We start from the raw sequence: 15024 nt of genomic DNA, 5'->3' as shown, positions 1-15024 counted from the left end.
GGACTCCGGGCGGCGCACCGGAAGTGGCGCTACTGGGCGTCGGGAGGTAGCAGCTGGCGCCGCACCTTCTGGTTGGGAGTTGCTAGAGCCGGTGCTTCACTCTTAAGGGTCCCCGAGCTACCGGCGGCGGAACGGTTTCTGGGTCGTTGGGAGCTGCTCGCCCGGCTCTGCCAGCAGGTGCGCCCTGGGTGCTTGGGGCTGGGGGTGAGAAGGCCGCCCCTGAGGTCCCTCCCCGGGCGACCCCTGGGAGCTTCGTCCTAGACCTCCTGGAAGAGTCTAAGTTAGGAAAGGCGCTAACCCTTCTCCAAAACCAGGCCCTTTTTCCTACGAGATGAGTTTCGCGCACTCCCCTTCATCCCCTGTCTGCTGAGGAAGAAACGGGCTGAGGACGTGTAGGCACCTGCCGCCGGTTATGCAGCTGGGAGGCGACAGCCCTGGATTCAAAGCGAGCCTTGCTGGCGCCAGTGTCCTGGCCCTTTACGCAGCAGCAGGGTTCTCAAGCTTTTATCTTCATCAGGAACCCCGGGCGAGGGTGGCGGTGGTTAGCACACGGGTGCTGGGACGCTGCGGGACGGGGCTCTGGAATCTGTGTGTTCACCAGTCGTCCCCTCCCTCTCGTGCGAACGGCGCTGGAAGGTGAGCGGGTCATTGGCCTTCTGGGGACTGTAGCTAATTGTATTAACCTTTTGAGGCCTTGATTCAGAGACAGTAATATGGTTCCCCCACATGTCTTGTGAGCTGGAGCATTGTTTTCTGTCTCGTGGACTCTTTCGAGCAGAGCCTGTACCATCTCCCCACCTGCTAGATGACCATGTAATTGGTATCACCTGGGGGAATTGGTGAACACATACAGATTCCTAGACTCCGCGCTTCCCTGATCAGAGGGTGGAAATCAGTAGGCCAAACAAGCTTTAAAATGAGCCCGCTGTCTTTGGGAACTTGACATGTGAAGATTTCTTAGATCTACAATGAAGTGCGTCAATGATCTGGAACCTGGACCTTGAATCCCAGTATTTGCTTGTTTCTTTTGATTATAGTTCCGTAGGCGCTGTGGGCTGAACTTTTATTGGCAAACATGTCAAATTAGTATTACTGGCAGTTATGAGGTGGATCTTTCACTTAGCTGAATACTTGAACTTAATAAAATTTGAGTGTTAATCTGTTGATTTCCTGAGTGACTTTGGGTAACTCACTAAACCTAGTGATCTCCATGTAGGTGGCATATCATCATCTTCTATACTGGTTATTAAAAAGATAAATTCCTCTCTTATTCCCACTCTTATGTACTTTGGAAATTTATATTCATTAAATAAAAGTAAAAAAAAAGATAAATTCCTGTATTCATCCTAGATCAGATTTTCTAGATGTGGGTGATAGATGTTTTAGACTTGAATTTATTATTTTTTAAAAATATTTATTTATTTGAAGTAGAGGGAGTGCTGATTCACTCTCCAAATGGTGGCAATGGCCAGGGCTGAGCCAGGAACTCCATCTGCGTCTCCCATGAGGGTGCCAGGGGGGCAGGCACTACATTAGCAGAGAGATGGATTGGAAGTGGAGCTGGGGGAACTTGAACTGGTGCTCATATGGGATGCAGGTGTGACAAGCGGTGGCTTAACCTGCTGCTCCACAATGCCAGCGTCAAAATTTTATCTTAACAAATAATAATTGTCTGTGTGAGGTGCAGTATAATAGTTTGAGATATATCTATATCATAGAATGATTAAATCAAGCTGATTAACATTATCCCCTTACATTTGTCATTTTTCGTGGTGAAAACATTTGGAAATCTGTCGCAGTGATTTTGAAATATACATGATGTCATCATCACCATTCTGTTCAGTAAATTACTAAAGCTTATTGTTGAACTGAACATTTGAACCACTTAGCCAACCCAGCCTCTGGACACTGCATCCTACTCTCTACTTCTGTGCGTTTGACTTTCAGATTCCACACAGAAATGAGATCACCCAGTCTTTGTCCATGCCTGGCTTATTTCACTTTGTGTGACGTCCTCCAGGTTCATCCACCATGGGTGTTTTCCACAAACTTCCAGGGCAGTGTGTTGTACCCAATAATAATTGAATGTGGAAATACACTTGAGAGCTGAGTTCTCAGCCTGTTTCTGTTGTCCAAGTAGGTGAACATGGGCGTGTAAGAGTCCTTCTGCTCTACTCTTGGCAACTATAAGAATATGAGGTTTGTGACAGGTCCTGCCTGACTTTAGTTTCTTCACAAGCACTTCTTTGTGAAAGTACTATGGTTTCGTTAGGAAAGATCAGCAGTCCCAAGTAACTTAGTAGGCTTGGTGAGTGGGGTGCTGAGTTGACAGAAGTTGATTTTATATCAGAACTCTTGATCACTACGCTGCCATCTGTGCTGCCTAAAAGGATTATAATGACACCCCCCTGCCCCTAAGGAGATCAAGCTCTTACAACCCTAACTAACAGCATCTTTCTTTTTTAAACAGCAGATACCACTGTGTGGTTTGAATCAGGAATGAGAGCTTTTGAAAGCTCAGAGCAGACTTCGGTTTGGTCAACATGGAAGACAAAAGGCGACGAGCCCGAGTGCAGGGAGCCTGGGCCGCCCCTGCTAAGAGCCGTGCTGTTACCCAGCCAGGCAAGAGCCTGAGGGGGTGGTGTCTGTGGTGCGGGAGGGGCTACCTCCATCCTCTTTTACTTACACGCTTTTGGCTTATTTTTGATTGTCATTTCAGTTGATGTTGAGGCATTGTTTAAAATGTGGCTGGCAGGTGGTTTGATTCTTTTGATGGTAAGAGAAGGGCGGGGTTCCTCCTATTTGGTTAGTACCTTCAGCCCTGCCAGTGTGTGTTCGCTCTCCTGCTGGCTCCACCCACTAATTTTTTGATGCTGTGGAGGTCAGTCTTTGCCATGTGACTTTCATTGGCCCTTGCGTGGAGGGAGACTTTCCCTTTTTTTGAGGCTGTTCTCTTTCTTTCTTCAGCTACCACCTCTAAGAGCCATCTCCACCAGACACCTGCCCAGACCTGGAGGAGCAAGGAGCACCCTCTGCCCGACAGAGAGTTCGTGTTCAGAGAACCCCAGCAGGTAGATTCTGGCTTCCCCTGTAACCTGTACCATGATTTGCTTATAAAAACCTATATGTCTATGTCTATGTCTCTCTCTCTCTGTAACTGACTTTCAGCCAAAAATTAAATATTTCAAGTTTCTCATAATCTGTCTCAGAATATCCAATTACATATATCATACTTAAAAATAAATAAAGCTATGTTTAGAGAGTAGACAAATAGTGACTGGATAAATTCACTAATGAATAACAGAAGGAAAAGGACTGTAATACTTATGAGATGTGAAGTATTGCAATTCGTTGGTATATCTGAGGATTCTTTGTGGTCTGCCCCCAGTTTATGGTCATATTTGGTTTTTTGGCAAGGAGACTGTACCACAACTTGAAGGTAGAGATTATACCATGACCAGAGCTTGCATCGACCAGTGCAAGTTTTAGTTCAAACGATCCTAAAACCATGCTTTCTTCAATGTTAATGCTGCAAGTATTTTTGAAATTGGATCAAAATTTCAGTTATTTTGACAAAATACCTGAAACTTAGCTCTTTTTTTCCATGGGGAAAAATGTAAAAAAACAAAACAAAGAACAACACTGAAGATTCACTTTTTAATAATATGGAAAAAAGAGTTTGAAAAAATCGGGCATCTTGAGGCTGGTGGTGTGGCTCAGCAGGTTAAGCTGTTGCCTGCAATGCTGGTATCCCATACGAACTCCAGTTTGAGTCCCAGCTGTTCCACTTCCAATCCAGCTCCCTTCTAATCACCTGGGAAAGCAGAGGAAGAGAGCCCAAGTGCTTAGGCCCCTGCCACCCATGTAGGAGGCCTGGCTGGAGTTCCCGGCTCCTGGCTTTGGCCTGGCCCATCTCTGGCCATTGTGGCCATTCGGGGAGTGAACCGGTATATGGAAGATCTGTCTCTCTCTGTAACTCTGCCTTTCAAATAAATAAATAATCTTTTAAAGGAAAATGAGGCATCTTGCTGAAGTCATGATTATGTAAATAATTGTCAGAAGGTCTTATTTTATACTGTACCTCCTGTTTTTTTTTTTTTAATCTGTTTTATGTAAAGATTTTTCCAGATTTCCTGGCCAACAGGAAGCTTGATGAATTCTAATTGTATCCTCTTTCCCTGTCTGCTAGCAAGTGTGAAGTAGTTCTAAGAACAGAAACCAAGATCTGTGATGGGGTAGTAAGAGGTTGGAATAATAAAGGGATCGTTTGCACCCTCGTTTATTTTTGAGCAGAAATGGGAGGCCGTGGGTAAGTCATTCGCCCTGAGGATTAGGAATCCTTCTGGAAGTAGCTCTGCTGTTTCTTTGCAGGTGGTGCGGCCCGTCCCAGAGCCTCGAGTGATTGAGTAAGTGACCTGCCGCCTCTCTGCAGCTTTGCCTGCAATGAAATGGAGAGCCCTGCCTCATTCCCTCAGCCTGGTTTTCCATCTGGAATAGAAGGGCTTAATTTTAGCTGGGAGATTCCTATCTCAGATGTCTTTAAACTTGATCTTTTGATAAGACTTCGAATTTGCTCGATGGTATGGAAAATGCAACAAGATCTCTGTCCATTAAATTTTGACTCGGCTATAGATTTCCTGGCCTTGCTTCACTGATACCCTCAGGCAGTAAGCTAAAACAGCTCTGAGGTCAAGACAGAGGTTTTTCCCCTGAATCACTGAAGCATAGCTCTTCAAGAAGCCCCTGAGTACCATTTTACTAGCAATGCTTATCACAGTTGCTAGTAATCTGGGTGAACTTAGAGTCCACTTATTAAAACCACATAATTGTACCAGGGCAGTTTAAATGTGAGTAAACGTCATTATGTGGATCGATGTCTAAAATGTTCTTACCCAGAGTTGACGAGAAATGCTTTGACTCCTCTTTTCCTGCTTCTCAGTTTCCATCTGCAGTAGATGAATTGTCAGTAAAAACTGCAAATGAGCATTAGGTGTATGTTGTTACCCAGGAGTAATCTATTACGATGTTTGGCTATTGGCAGGTTGATCTGCACATTTAAGGAAATTTGAAATTAACACAAAAGTCAATAGTCATAACTTTGTCATTAGTTAGCAGTTAACTGGTCTTTTTTTTTTTTTTTTTTTTTTTTTTTTGACAGGCAGAGTGGACAGTGAGAGAGAAAGACAGAGAGAAAGGTCTTCATTTTGCCCTTGGTTCACCCTCCAATGGCTGCCGCAGCCAGCGCGCTGCAGCCCGCGCACTGCGCCTATCCGATGGCAGGAGCCAGGTGCTTCACCTGGTCTCCCATGGGGTGCAGGGCCCAAGCACTTGGGCCTTCCTCCACTGCACTCCCTGGCCACAGCAGAGAGCTGGCCTGGAAGAGGGGCAACCGGGACAGAATCCGGAGCCCCGACCGGGACTAGAAGCCAGTGTGCCGGCGCCGCAAGGCGGAGGATTAGCCTAGTGAGCTGCGGCGCCGGCCCGTTAACTGGTCTTTAGGTTGGTTCTTTCCATCTCTGGATTTTAGTTTTTTTTAATCTTTAAAATTAAAAGGTTGGACCACATAATCTCTAAAGACCCAATCTAGTTCTAATAGTCTTTGATTATTTTTAAAATATCAGTGTGGTATTGCCTTCATTGGTGATACAGAAAATAAGCAAAACCAAGAACCCTGTTACTAGGTACAGATGGCACATTCGGGCCAAAAAAAAAAAAAAAAAAAAAGGGCAATTGTGAATTTTCAAGTTAGAGGAGAATGACAGAACCCACTCCTACTGGACCCTAGGGTTTGTTAATTATGGTCATCTAAAGTTTGCTAGATTCCTTTTAGTAGACATAAATGTGCTCTACATTTAAAATGAGCCGATTTATAGATGCCCCAAATATGTCACATTGAGACATTGTATGTATACCCTAGGAAATGTTATAGATAACTCATAGAAATGTGATTCGTACTGCATGTGTGATAGCATTTTGGCTTAAAGGGAGCTCAGAGAGAACTAACTCCTGTTTCAGAAGGTGACGTAAAAACTGTCCCTTTATGTTAGTCTCAATAAAGTATCTCTGAGAATGGTCTGCCCTAGTTGTCTTAATGGATGCACCACTCCAGTTCAATACTGCTTTCACGTTGTGGACCTCACAATGGATTAAATTCAGTTATCCATTTGCACCCACTGGGGAACAACAGCAATCCATGCCTGCCCTCAAGGAGCCCACAGTGTAGTAAATGAAATAGACATGTAAACAAATTGCAGTCTTACACCCATAAAACAGTAGGCTATGCGTCAGATACAGAGGATGACATGGGTAACATGATTTGGGTGGAATATGAGTCAGGAAAAGTTGAGAAAAGGTGATGCTGAGCTGAGATTTTTGGAGGGTGAATTAGAATTTTCCACTGGAGCAAAGCTGGTTGGGGATGTTAGGGTGAGAAGGTATTCCCGCATGTGGAAAATTACGGCGTTAGAAACACAGTGGCATACGCAGGGGTTGATTGCTACTTGCTGGAGGATGATGAATCCGTGGGAGCAGTTAGAAGAGGGAGCTGGACCCCAGGGAGCTGGGATGCAGGTACGGGAGCCATGGATTCTGATCCAAGGAGGAACTTAGCCATGCATCCTTGAAAGCAGCAAGAGTGCAGAGCCCTGAGATGTGCTTGCAGCCAGTTACGTGCATCCCTGTTCCAAACTCTCCAAAGGGAAGCACCTTTTTGCCTCTAACACCCCTCTGTGTTTCAAATGCCTGGACCATATCTGCCTAAATTCTGTGTGAAGTATAAACAGAATCAGAATTTATTTTATCCCATTCGTTGCCTCCATGGTCTGCTCTTATCAGGGTTCTGTTCCCAGCCCATGAAAATGATGTATCAACAACACCTTGCTGCTGGCCTCAGTGGTAGAGGAAGGTTGGGATTGTGTCTCTATGGATTTTGGTGAGCCAGGACTTTGGGAACTCAAGACAGTAGAACATTACTGTTTTGCCTCCTGCTCATCATGCTAACAAGTCTCTTTCCTTTGTTTCTTTAGCAGGGAAGGTGTTTATGAGATCAGCCTGTCACCCACAGGTGTATCTACGTAAGTGAATCCTCACTAACGTGACTGTTATTATCATCAAGTTACCATCTCTTTTTTTTGTTTAAAGATTTATTTTATTTATTTGAAAGGCAGAGTTAGAGAGAGATATCTATCCACTGGTTCACTCCCCAAATGGCCCCAAGAGCTGGAGCTGGACTGGCCCAAAGCCAGGAGTCAAGAAGCTTCTTCCGGGTCTCCCACATGGATTAGGAGGTCCAAACACTTGAGCCATCTTCTGCTGCTTTCCCAGGTGCACTAGCAGGGAACTGGATCACAAGTGGAGCAGCTGGGACTCAAACTGGTGCCCATATGGGATATAGCATTGTAGACAGTGGCTTAACCTGCTATGCCACAATGTCGGCCCTCAAGTTAGGATCTTCTAAATTAATGCACTCACTGACTTAAGTAGGTGACTTTTACCCTTCAAATTCTTGGGGAGCAAGAAAATCTTTTTATGTGGTATTTCTACTTTCAAAACTTTTTCTCATAGACAAGCTTTTGGCACAGCATGTAAGAAACCACTTGGAACACTCACATCCCATATTGGAGTGCCTGGTTCAAGTCCCAGCTCCACTGCTTCTCATCTACCTTTCTGCCAATGCACACCCTTGGGGGCAGCAGAGGACAGCCTGAGTACTTGGGTCCCTGCCACCCATATTCTAGACCTGGACTGAATTCCTAGCTCTTGGCTTTGGCCTGACCGAGTCCTGGCAGAATCCTCAGTGAACTAGCAGATGGAATAGCTCTCTGTCTCTGTCTCTCTGTCGTTCAAGTCAAATGAGAATAAATAAAAATTAAAAAACAAAGGCTGGCGCCGCGGCTCACTTGGCTAATCCTCCGCCTGCGGTGCTGGGACCCCGGGTTCTAGTCCCAGTTGGGATGCCAGATTCTGTCCCGGTTGCTCCTCTTCCAGTCCAGCTCTCTGCTGTGGCCCAGGAGGGCAGTGGAGGATGGCCCAAGTGCTTGGGCCCTGTACCCGCGTTGGAGACCAGGAGGAAGCACCTGGCTCCTGGCTTCGGATCAGTGCAGCACTCCGGCCACAGCGGCCATTTAGGGGATGAACCATCGGAAGGAAGACCTTTCTCTCTGTCACTCTCACTGTCTAACTCTGCCTGTCAAAAAAAAAAAATTAAAAAACAAATCATTTTCACAGCCTGTTTGTCAGATATGGTAACTATTCACTACCCCAGAAAGGGGCAGGGGCTGAGGGAGGTCGTAACTTAATATCAGAGTTGGGTCTGGCCTCAACTTCTGTGCTGTGAATGCTACATTATATTTCTACTATATTGCATATATCATTATGTTGCCACTTTTGGATGGATTTCCATAAAGTTAAAGTGTGTACTATTTAGGGTATATTCATTATTTGTTACTTTGAAAGCATCACTTTACTGCAGGAGTGTAGTAGTTCTCATTATAAAGTGAGACATTGAAAGCAAATGTATTAGAACTTACACATCTAAATGAATTACTTAAAAAGTGCTTTTTTTAAATAAAGAAATCTTTTAAAATATTTATTTGAAAGAGTTATAGAGAAAGGAGGAGAGACAGAAGGAGAGAGAAAGAGATCTTCCATCCCCACGTTTACTCCCCAGACGGCTGCAACAGCCAGGCTGGGCCGGGCCAAAGCCAGGAGCCAGGAGCTTCTTCTGGGACTTCCACGTAGATGGTAAGGGCCCAAGCACTTGGACCATCTACTGCTGCTTTCCCAGGCCATTAGCAGGGAGCTGGATTGGAAGTGGAGCAGCAGGGAGAGGAATCAGCGCCCATATGGGATGCTGGCATCATAGGCGGCAGCTTTTTCTGCTATGCCACAATGCCAGCCCCTGCAAAAGGCTCTCTGTAAGAACCATTGGCACTGCTGCTGTTATAATGCTGTTCGCAGTTAACAGGAACACAAGGAAACCAGTTGTGTTATTTGGTTATATCTCATTATTAATCAAGTATGGCTTCAAGTGAGTATTGGCTCTTAAAAAAAAAAATGCACCTTCAGAGTGAAGATTTACTATCACAGGGTTGTGGAAGAGAGCGTTCTGTGGGCTTTCAGAATATTTCTTACATAAGATCTCCAGAATGATTTTGAGCTGAATTGGCATTGTTGAAAAAAACATGTTCAGTGAGAGGAAGAGCCTTCATTTCTGTATGTTTGTTTTGATATAACAATCTCCATCTTTCCCTAAAAACAGCCTAGTCTTGAAAGACTACCAAGTATTGTGTTTTAAATTTTTATTTATTTATTTATTTGAGAACCAGAGAAAGAGAGAAGGGTAGACACACACACACACACACACACACACAGAGCGCGAACTCCCATTGGCTGGTTTACTTTCTAAACGCTCACAATGGCTGAGACTGGGTCAAGGCAGAAGCTGGGAGCCAGACATCCAAGTGTCCCATATGTGTAGCAGAAACCCAGTTTCTTGAACCATCACTGCTGCCTCCCAGGGTCCATATTAGCAGAAAGCTGGAGTCAGGAGTTAGAGCCAGCAGTTGAACTGAAGAGATACTGTGTTGTAGAATGCAGGCATTTTAACTGCTAGACTCAATGCCTGTTCCCCACTAGTTGTAGAATCACAGAGCCAGGCATTTTATTGGTTATTCTGTTTACCCTTCAGGGTGACCCAATGCAGTAGATACCATCTCCAGGTTATAGATGAGAAAACCAAGGTTCAGGGTGGTTACCAAAGTTGCACAGCTTTGCCCATGCTGGAGTAGTGTTTGCACCAAAATCCACCAAAGCCCTCTGCGTCTCTGCATTTCCACTTTTACTTGTCTTAGTGAGAAAGGAGTTTATTTTACACCTGGAGCACTCCTCGTTGATACTGGGCCCTGCTTGCCATGGGAGGTGATAAGAGGGTTTCACTTACCTGCAAAAGGAAGTGTCCAGATTCATTGATTCCACTAACAGTTAGGCTCTAACCTGTCTTTGTTCTGTTCTTTAGTTAATAACGGTTCTTTCTACATCAAGGGTGCGTCTGTATCCTGGCTTCATTGATTTAAAAGAAGCTGACTGGATGTTGGAACGGCTTTGTCAGGATGTGCCCTGGAAACAGAGGACCGGCATCCGAGAGAGTAAGTAGATCTTGGATGTTGCAGCTGTCGCTGCCTCGTCTCTCTCCAGAATGTTCTCTAATGCCGTGGCCTCTGCTCACCTCAGCCAGCCCTACACAGAGATTGAAAACTTGAGACAATAAGGATGACTAGGAAATAGCCTGTCAAAGGGGACGGGGCAAGTATTCCAGACAGAAGACACAGCAGGTGGAAGGCCCAGAGGTCAGAGTGTGGCAGTGGGAGTTCAGGGAACTGCAGGAAGCTTGGTTTGGCTGTGCTGTGGTTGACGTTCGTGAGAGTTGCAAATACACATTTGTTTTCATGTTTCTTTTCTTTTTTTTTATTTGGCAGATAGAGTTAGACAGTGAGAGAGAGAGAGAGACAGAGAGAAAGACCTTCCTTCTGTTGGTTCACCCCCCAAATGGCTGCTACAGCCAGAGCTGCACTGATCTGAAGCCAGGAGCCAGGTGCTTCCTCTTGGTCTCCCATGCGGGTGCAGGCGCCCAAGCACTTGGGCCATCCTCCACTGCCTTCCCAGGCCACAGCAGAGAGCTGGACTGGAATAGAAGCAGCTGGGACTAGAACCTGGTGCCCATATGGGATGCCAGCGCTGCAGGCAGAGGATTAGCCAAATGAGCCCCGGTGCCGGCCCCTGTTTTCATGTTTCAGTGAGCTTCTTGACATATTCTCATACCTGTCTCCCTTCGCATCCTTCACTGCCTCCATTAGTTCAAGTGGTACCAACTTTCTTCTTAGAAACTTCCAGGCTTCCCATTTGCTGAGTCTATATGGCATGCATTCCTTCACAGTTCTTCTTACTTACTTTTAGTGCTCATTTTACTTTCACCAGAAGTCTGTCCCCTCTGGCCTCAGCATCTTAACCCTCCTGAGCTTGGAAAGGTGACGCGGCAGTTTTATAAACCTGACTTGGGAGCTGCTCCGCTGTGGTTGTGCACCCACCAGCAGTGCCTGTTATACCACAGGTGGTCACTGGGAGGCGTCTGTGGTCTAGCATAGACTTTCTGGCACATTGAATTTAAATTTTCTGTGAAGAAAGCACAGCAAATCCTGGCTTCCTTTCTGTTACTCACATCAGAACAGGAGTCAGCTTTCTCAGGACAGCTTTTCCCAGCTCCCGGTGGTTTCTCCAGCCAAGGCTTTGTTGATAGATGTGGCTTTGTTGGCTCTGTCATTCAAAGTAATTGTTCATTTTAAGCAGGGTACCGTTAAGTGAGTCTCTAATTCTTGGGTTCCTTATTTATAAATTTAATAATGGTACCTATCTTATAAGGTTGTTGAATTGACTAAATGAGATAATGCATGATGAGTCTAACAGAATGCCTGGTACATTATAAGCCTACAATGAATGTTAGCTGCTTTTATTATTATCGTTTTTACTATTATTTTAGGAAAAAATAGAAGATTTATGGATAATTCTCTCTCTCAATAAATATCAAAGACTTCTGACTCAAATCAGCTACGTGCTGTAGATAGAGCACTTTCTCCATTCAGAATCCAAAGGGCCTCTACCACATTGCACACGGGGATGAACAGCTTGTCTTGATTCTCGAATAGACATTATGCTACAGATGCCTGCCTACAAGGGTTCAGGCTCCAAGTTCTGGTTTGTTTTTGTTTTGTTGTTTTTATTTTTTAAAGATTTATTTATTTATTTTGGAAGCAGAGTTACAGAGAGGCAGAGGCAGAGAGAGAAAGGTCTTCCATCTACTGGTTCACTCCTCAAATGGCCACAGCGGCCAGAGTTTGGCTGATCCAAAGCCAGGAGCCAGGAGCTTCTACCGGGTCTCCCATATGGGTGCAGGGGCCCAAGGACTTGGGCCATCTTCTGTTTTCCCAGGACATAGCAGAGAGCTTGATTGGAAATGGAGCATCCGGGTCTCAAACTGGCACCCAAATGGGATGCTGGCACTGCAGGTGGCGGCTTATCCACTATGCCACGGCACCGACCCCCAGGTTCTGTTTTTTGAGACCTTTGCTAATCAGAGCCTTGCCGGTTCTCAGTGTGGCTCTTTCACTTTTATTCTGTCATCACTGACACAGACAGGTCACACACAATCTCAGCTCAGAGCCTCAGTCCAGGAATGTATGCCCGTGTGCTTTTTCTTGCCTTTCCTTCCCAATAACTCCAACTCATTCCACTTACCCAATCCCATATCCTCTATGAAGGTGAAGCCGGGGTCAGAGCCCATCCTTCCTCTGCCTGTATCTGTCTCATAGCTTCTTACATGTTTTAAGATTCACAGTTGGCTCTCATTAGGTATACCCTGAGTAGCACTCAGCTATTTCAAAAGCCCTGTATTTTCTTTCTTAGATATAACTTATCAGCAGCCGAGACTTACAGCATGGTATGGAGAACTTCCTTACACTTATTCAAGAATCACTATGGAACCAAATCCTCACGTATGTTGAAGTATTGTCATTGGTATAGCTTTATCATCTATGTACTTTAAGTGTTGAGCACCACAAAACACCCATAAATTCTCTTGCAGAGCTGCGTGGTGGTTCCTAGTTCAAAAACCCTCTGGGCTCAACAGTGGGTCTTTGTGCTTGTCACCACTTATGTGCTTTTGATCCATAGATGAACTTGGAGAATGAGAAAAAAACTGGGACCAGAGTCCAATATTTCAGGAAAATGAAATATTTCTAAGAAGCCCAAGCTTTTCTGACTGTGACTCTTCTAGTTACGTCCTGGTGCACACTTGCCTGGGACTGTATGCTTAGGATGGGCCAGTGAAGTCAGGATACCTTTTCCCACTTCTCAGGCTCATCTGCTATTTGTAAAACAATCTGGTATTTTTCTTGTTGACTTTGTAGTTCATCCTATGGCTGCTTTCTCAGACTTGCAACTCAATGCTGCTTTTGGCTTATCTCTGCTGCCTCTTTTGTGTTTAGAAATTACCAGCACAGGAGACAAAGATATTCTAGTGTATAAATTAAACCAGAGGATAGAGAGAAAGTCCAAGAAATAGCTCCCTGCTGAGTTCCTGGAATCTTGCCCTTGGCAAATGATGTCATGCTTTAATGAAAGAGACTTTGAAGGAAATGGAGTTTTGCTTATGACATTGACCTACACAGAAGTGTGACACATTTTAGCACTTCTAGTAATTTTTAAGCACAAACCACTATTTTACTAAAATATTCAGGGACAGAGCGTTGGTAGGGTGCATGGCTTTTTCAAAGAGATGCGTTTTGGTTTCTTGGGCTGCATTTGGAATGTAACCCTGGGAAGTGGTGAGACCCTGTGTATGTGAGGTTGCTTTGGAAACATGGAGAGAATATAATGAGGCCAATCCAGTGTAAATGACTGTCCTTGCCTCTGTCAGGATGAGTTCGCCCTCTTGTTAAATGTCATAGCAAAGAATTTGAGGACTAAATAGGTTATTCCTCCTCATTCATTCCAGTTAGTCTTTTAGAACAGGATTTCTTACCCTAAACAACGTCATATTTTCCAGCCTGACATTTGGGGCTGCATAAATCTTTGTTGTGGAGCTGTCCCATGAATAGTAGGTTGCTTAGCAGTGTCTGTGACCCCCCCTACCCAGTAGATGCCAGTGGCACCTGTCACCCCATCATGATGACCAACTATGGCTCCAGGTATTGCCAGACATCTGCTGGGGGACAGAATTGCTCCTGGTTAAATACCACTGTTTTAGGAGTGGGTGTTTGTTTCTGTGGTTAAGATGCCACTTGGGATGCCCACATCCCATTCAGAGTAACTAGGTTCAAGTCTTGGTTCCACTTCCAATTCTACCTTCTTGCTAATGCACAGCCTGGTAGTTGGAGCCCTGCCACCTAAGTGGAAGACCTGGGTTGAGATCTGGGCTCCTAGCTTCACCCTTGGCTGTCTCTGTCTCTCTGCCTTTAAAAAAAAAAAAAAGAAAGAAAAGAAAAGAACTATTTTACATAAGCATAAGGCATATGAGGTCAGCTAAAGAAAGTAGCCCTTTACTATCTTACATTTGGGAACACTTGGTCAACTCTTCAAGATAATTTTTTATGGCAATCCTGTGTTTTGTATAATGTAAGTAATATGTGATTATTATTGAAAACTTAGAAACTGCAGCTAAGGAAAAGTAATATTAAAATGTTAGCAATTCTCCCACCTGGTGTTTTGGTTCCGATCTTGTTTTAAGAGACAGATATGGGGGGAGGGAAGAAAGAGTGGTGGGGGGGAGAGGAGAAAGGGGAGGGGGGTTGGATAGGAAAGAGAGAGGAGACAGCTTTCATCCACTGGCTCACTCCCCTAATGCCTGGGATGGCTGGGGCTGGGCTAAGGCCAAAGCTGGGAACTCAACCCAGGCCTCCCATTTGGGTAGCAGGCCCCCAGTTACTTGAGCCATTACTGCTGCCTTCCTGGGTCTGTATTAGCAGGAACTGGAGTTAGGAGCTGGAAGTGGGTGTCGAACCCAGGCACTCCAGTATGGGATGGGGGGTTTCAACAAGTGATAACCACTGGGCCAAATGCCCACCCCGAATATTTTTTATTTTAGATACATATATGTAGTATGGGAAGAAAACCAACTGTGTGTACTACATTTCATTTATATATCATTAATGTGTTTTAGTGTCATTAAATATTCTATGGTATCACTTAACAGCTATATGGTACATCGCATTCTAAGTGTATTGTAGTTTGTTCAAGCAAGCCCTTTTTGTTGGATGGTAAGATATCAGGTTAGAGTTGCTTAATCTGGATTTGACTGGCTCATCACTGTGTTCATTGCCAATAGATTTCATTCATTTATATACTGTCTGGAACAAAATCAAGAGTTACCCCTTTTTCAGACTCTTTCAAAGGAGGGTTCACTAATGAGTGTACATGTATGTAGGGATGCTTGTTTAATTTTATAGTGGTTATGACCTGAATCCTAATATGTCA

The 15024-nt window shown here is 44.7% G+C and overlaps 1 protein-coding gene across 40 annotated transcripts in view; it reads left to right on the top strand.

Annotated features, from left to right (window-relative positions):
• The window catches only part of ALKBH3 (alkB homolog 3, alpha-ketoglutarate dependent dioxygenase), a 114379-nt gene continuing 99355 nt past the window's right edge, over positions 1-15024 (top strand). For 5 of the 40 annotated variants that reach the window (XR_016217413.1, XR_016217397.1, XM_089309283.1 and 2 more), the window contains exons 1-7: positions 1-177; positions 2471-2622; positions 2968-3071; positions 4372-4406; positions 7026-7073; positions 10042-10145; positions 12457-12545. Coding sequence is in view for 31 of the 40 variants with exons in the window: in XM_089309283.1 (XP_089165409.1) it covers positions 2544-2622; positions 2968-3071; positions 4372-4406; positions 7026-7073; positions 10042-10145; positions 12457-12545 (459 nt within the window). In the remaining 9 variants the exon portion in view is untranslated. Of the gene's footprint in view, positions 637-2470; positions 2623-2771; positions 2882-2967; positions 3072-4371; positions 4407-7025; positions 7074-8598; positions 8743-10041; positions 10146-12456; positions 12546-15024 lie in introns of those variants that run through there. The other 35 variants (XR_016217374.1, XR_016217371.1, XM_089309255.1 and 32 more) reach the window with 19 other exon arrangements.

Source organism: Oryctolagus cuniculus, chromosome 1 (assembly GCF_051225735.1).
Source record: "Oryctolagus cuniculus isolate XC-2025 breed Fujian yellow rabbit chromosome 1, ASM5122573v1, whole genome shotgun sequence".
NCBI classification, from domain to species: Eukaryota; Metazoa; Chordata; class Mammalia; order Lagomorpha; family Leporidae; genus Oryctolagus; species Oryctolagus cuniculus.
Note: the sequence above shows the minus strand (reverse complement) of the source record. Positions and strands in the feature narration are given on the sequence as shown.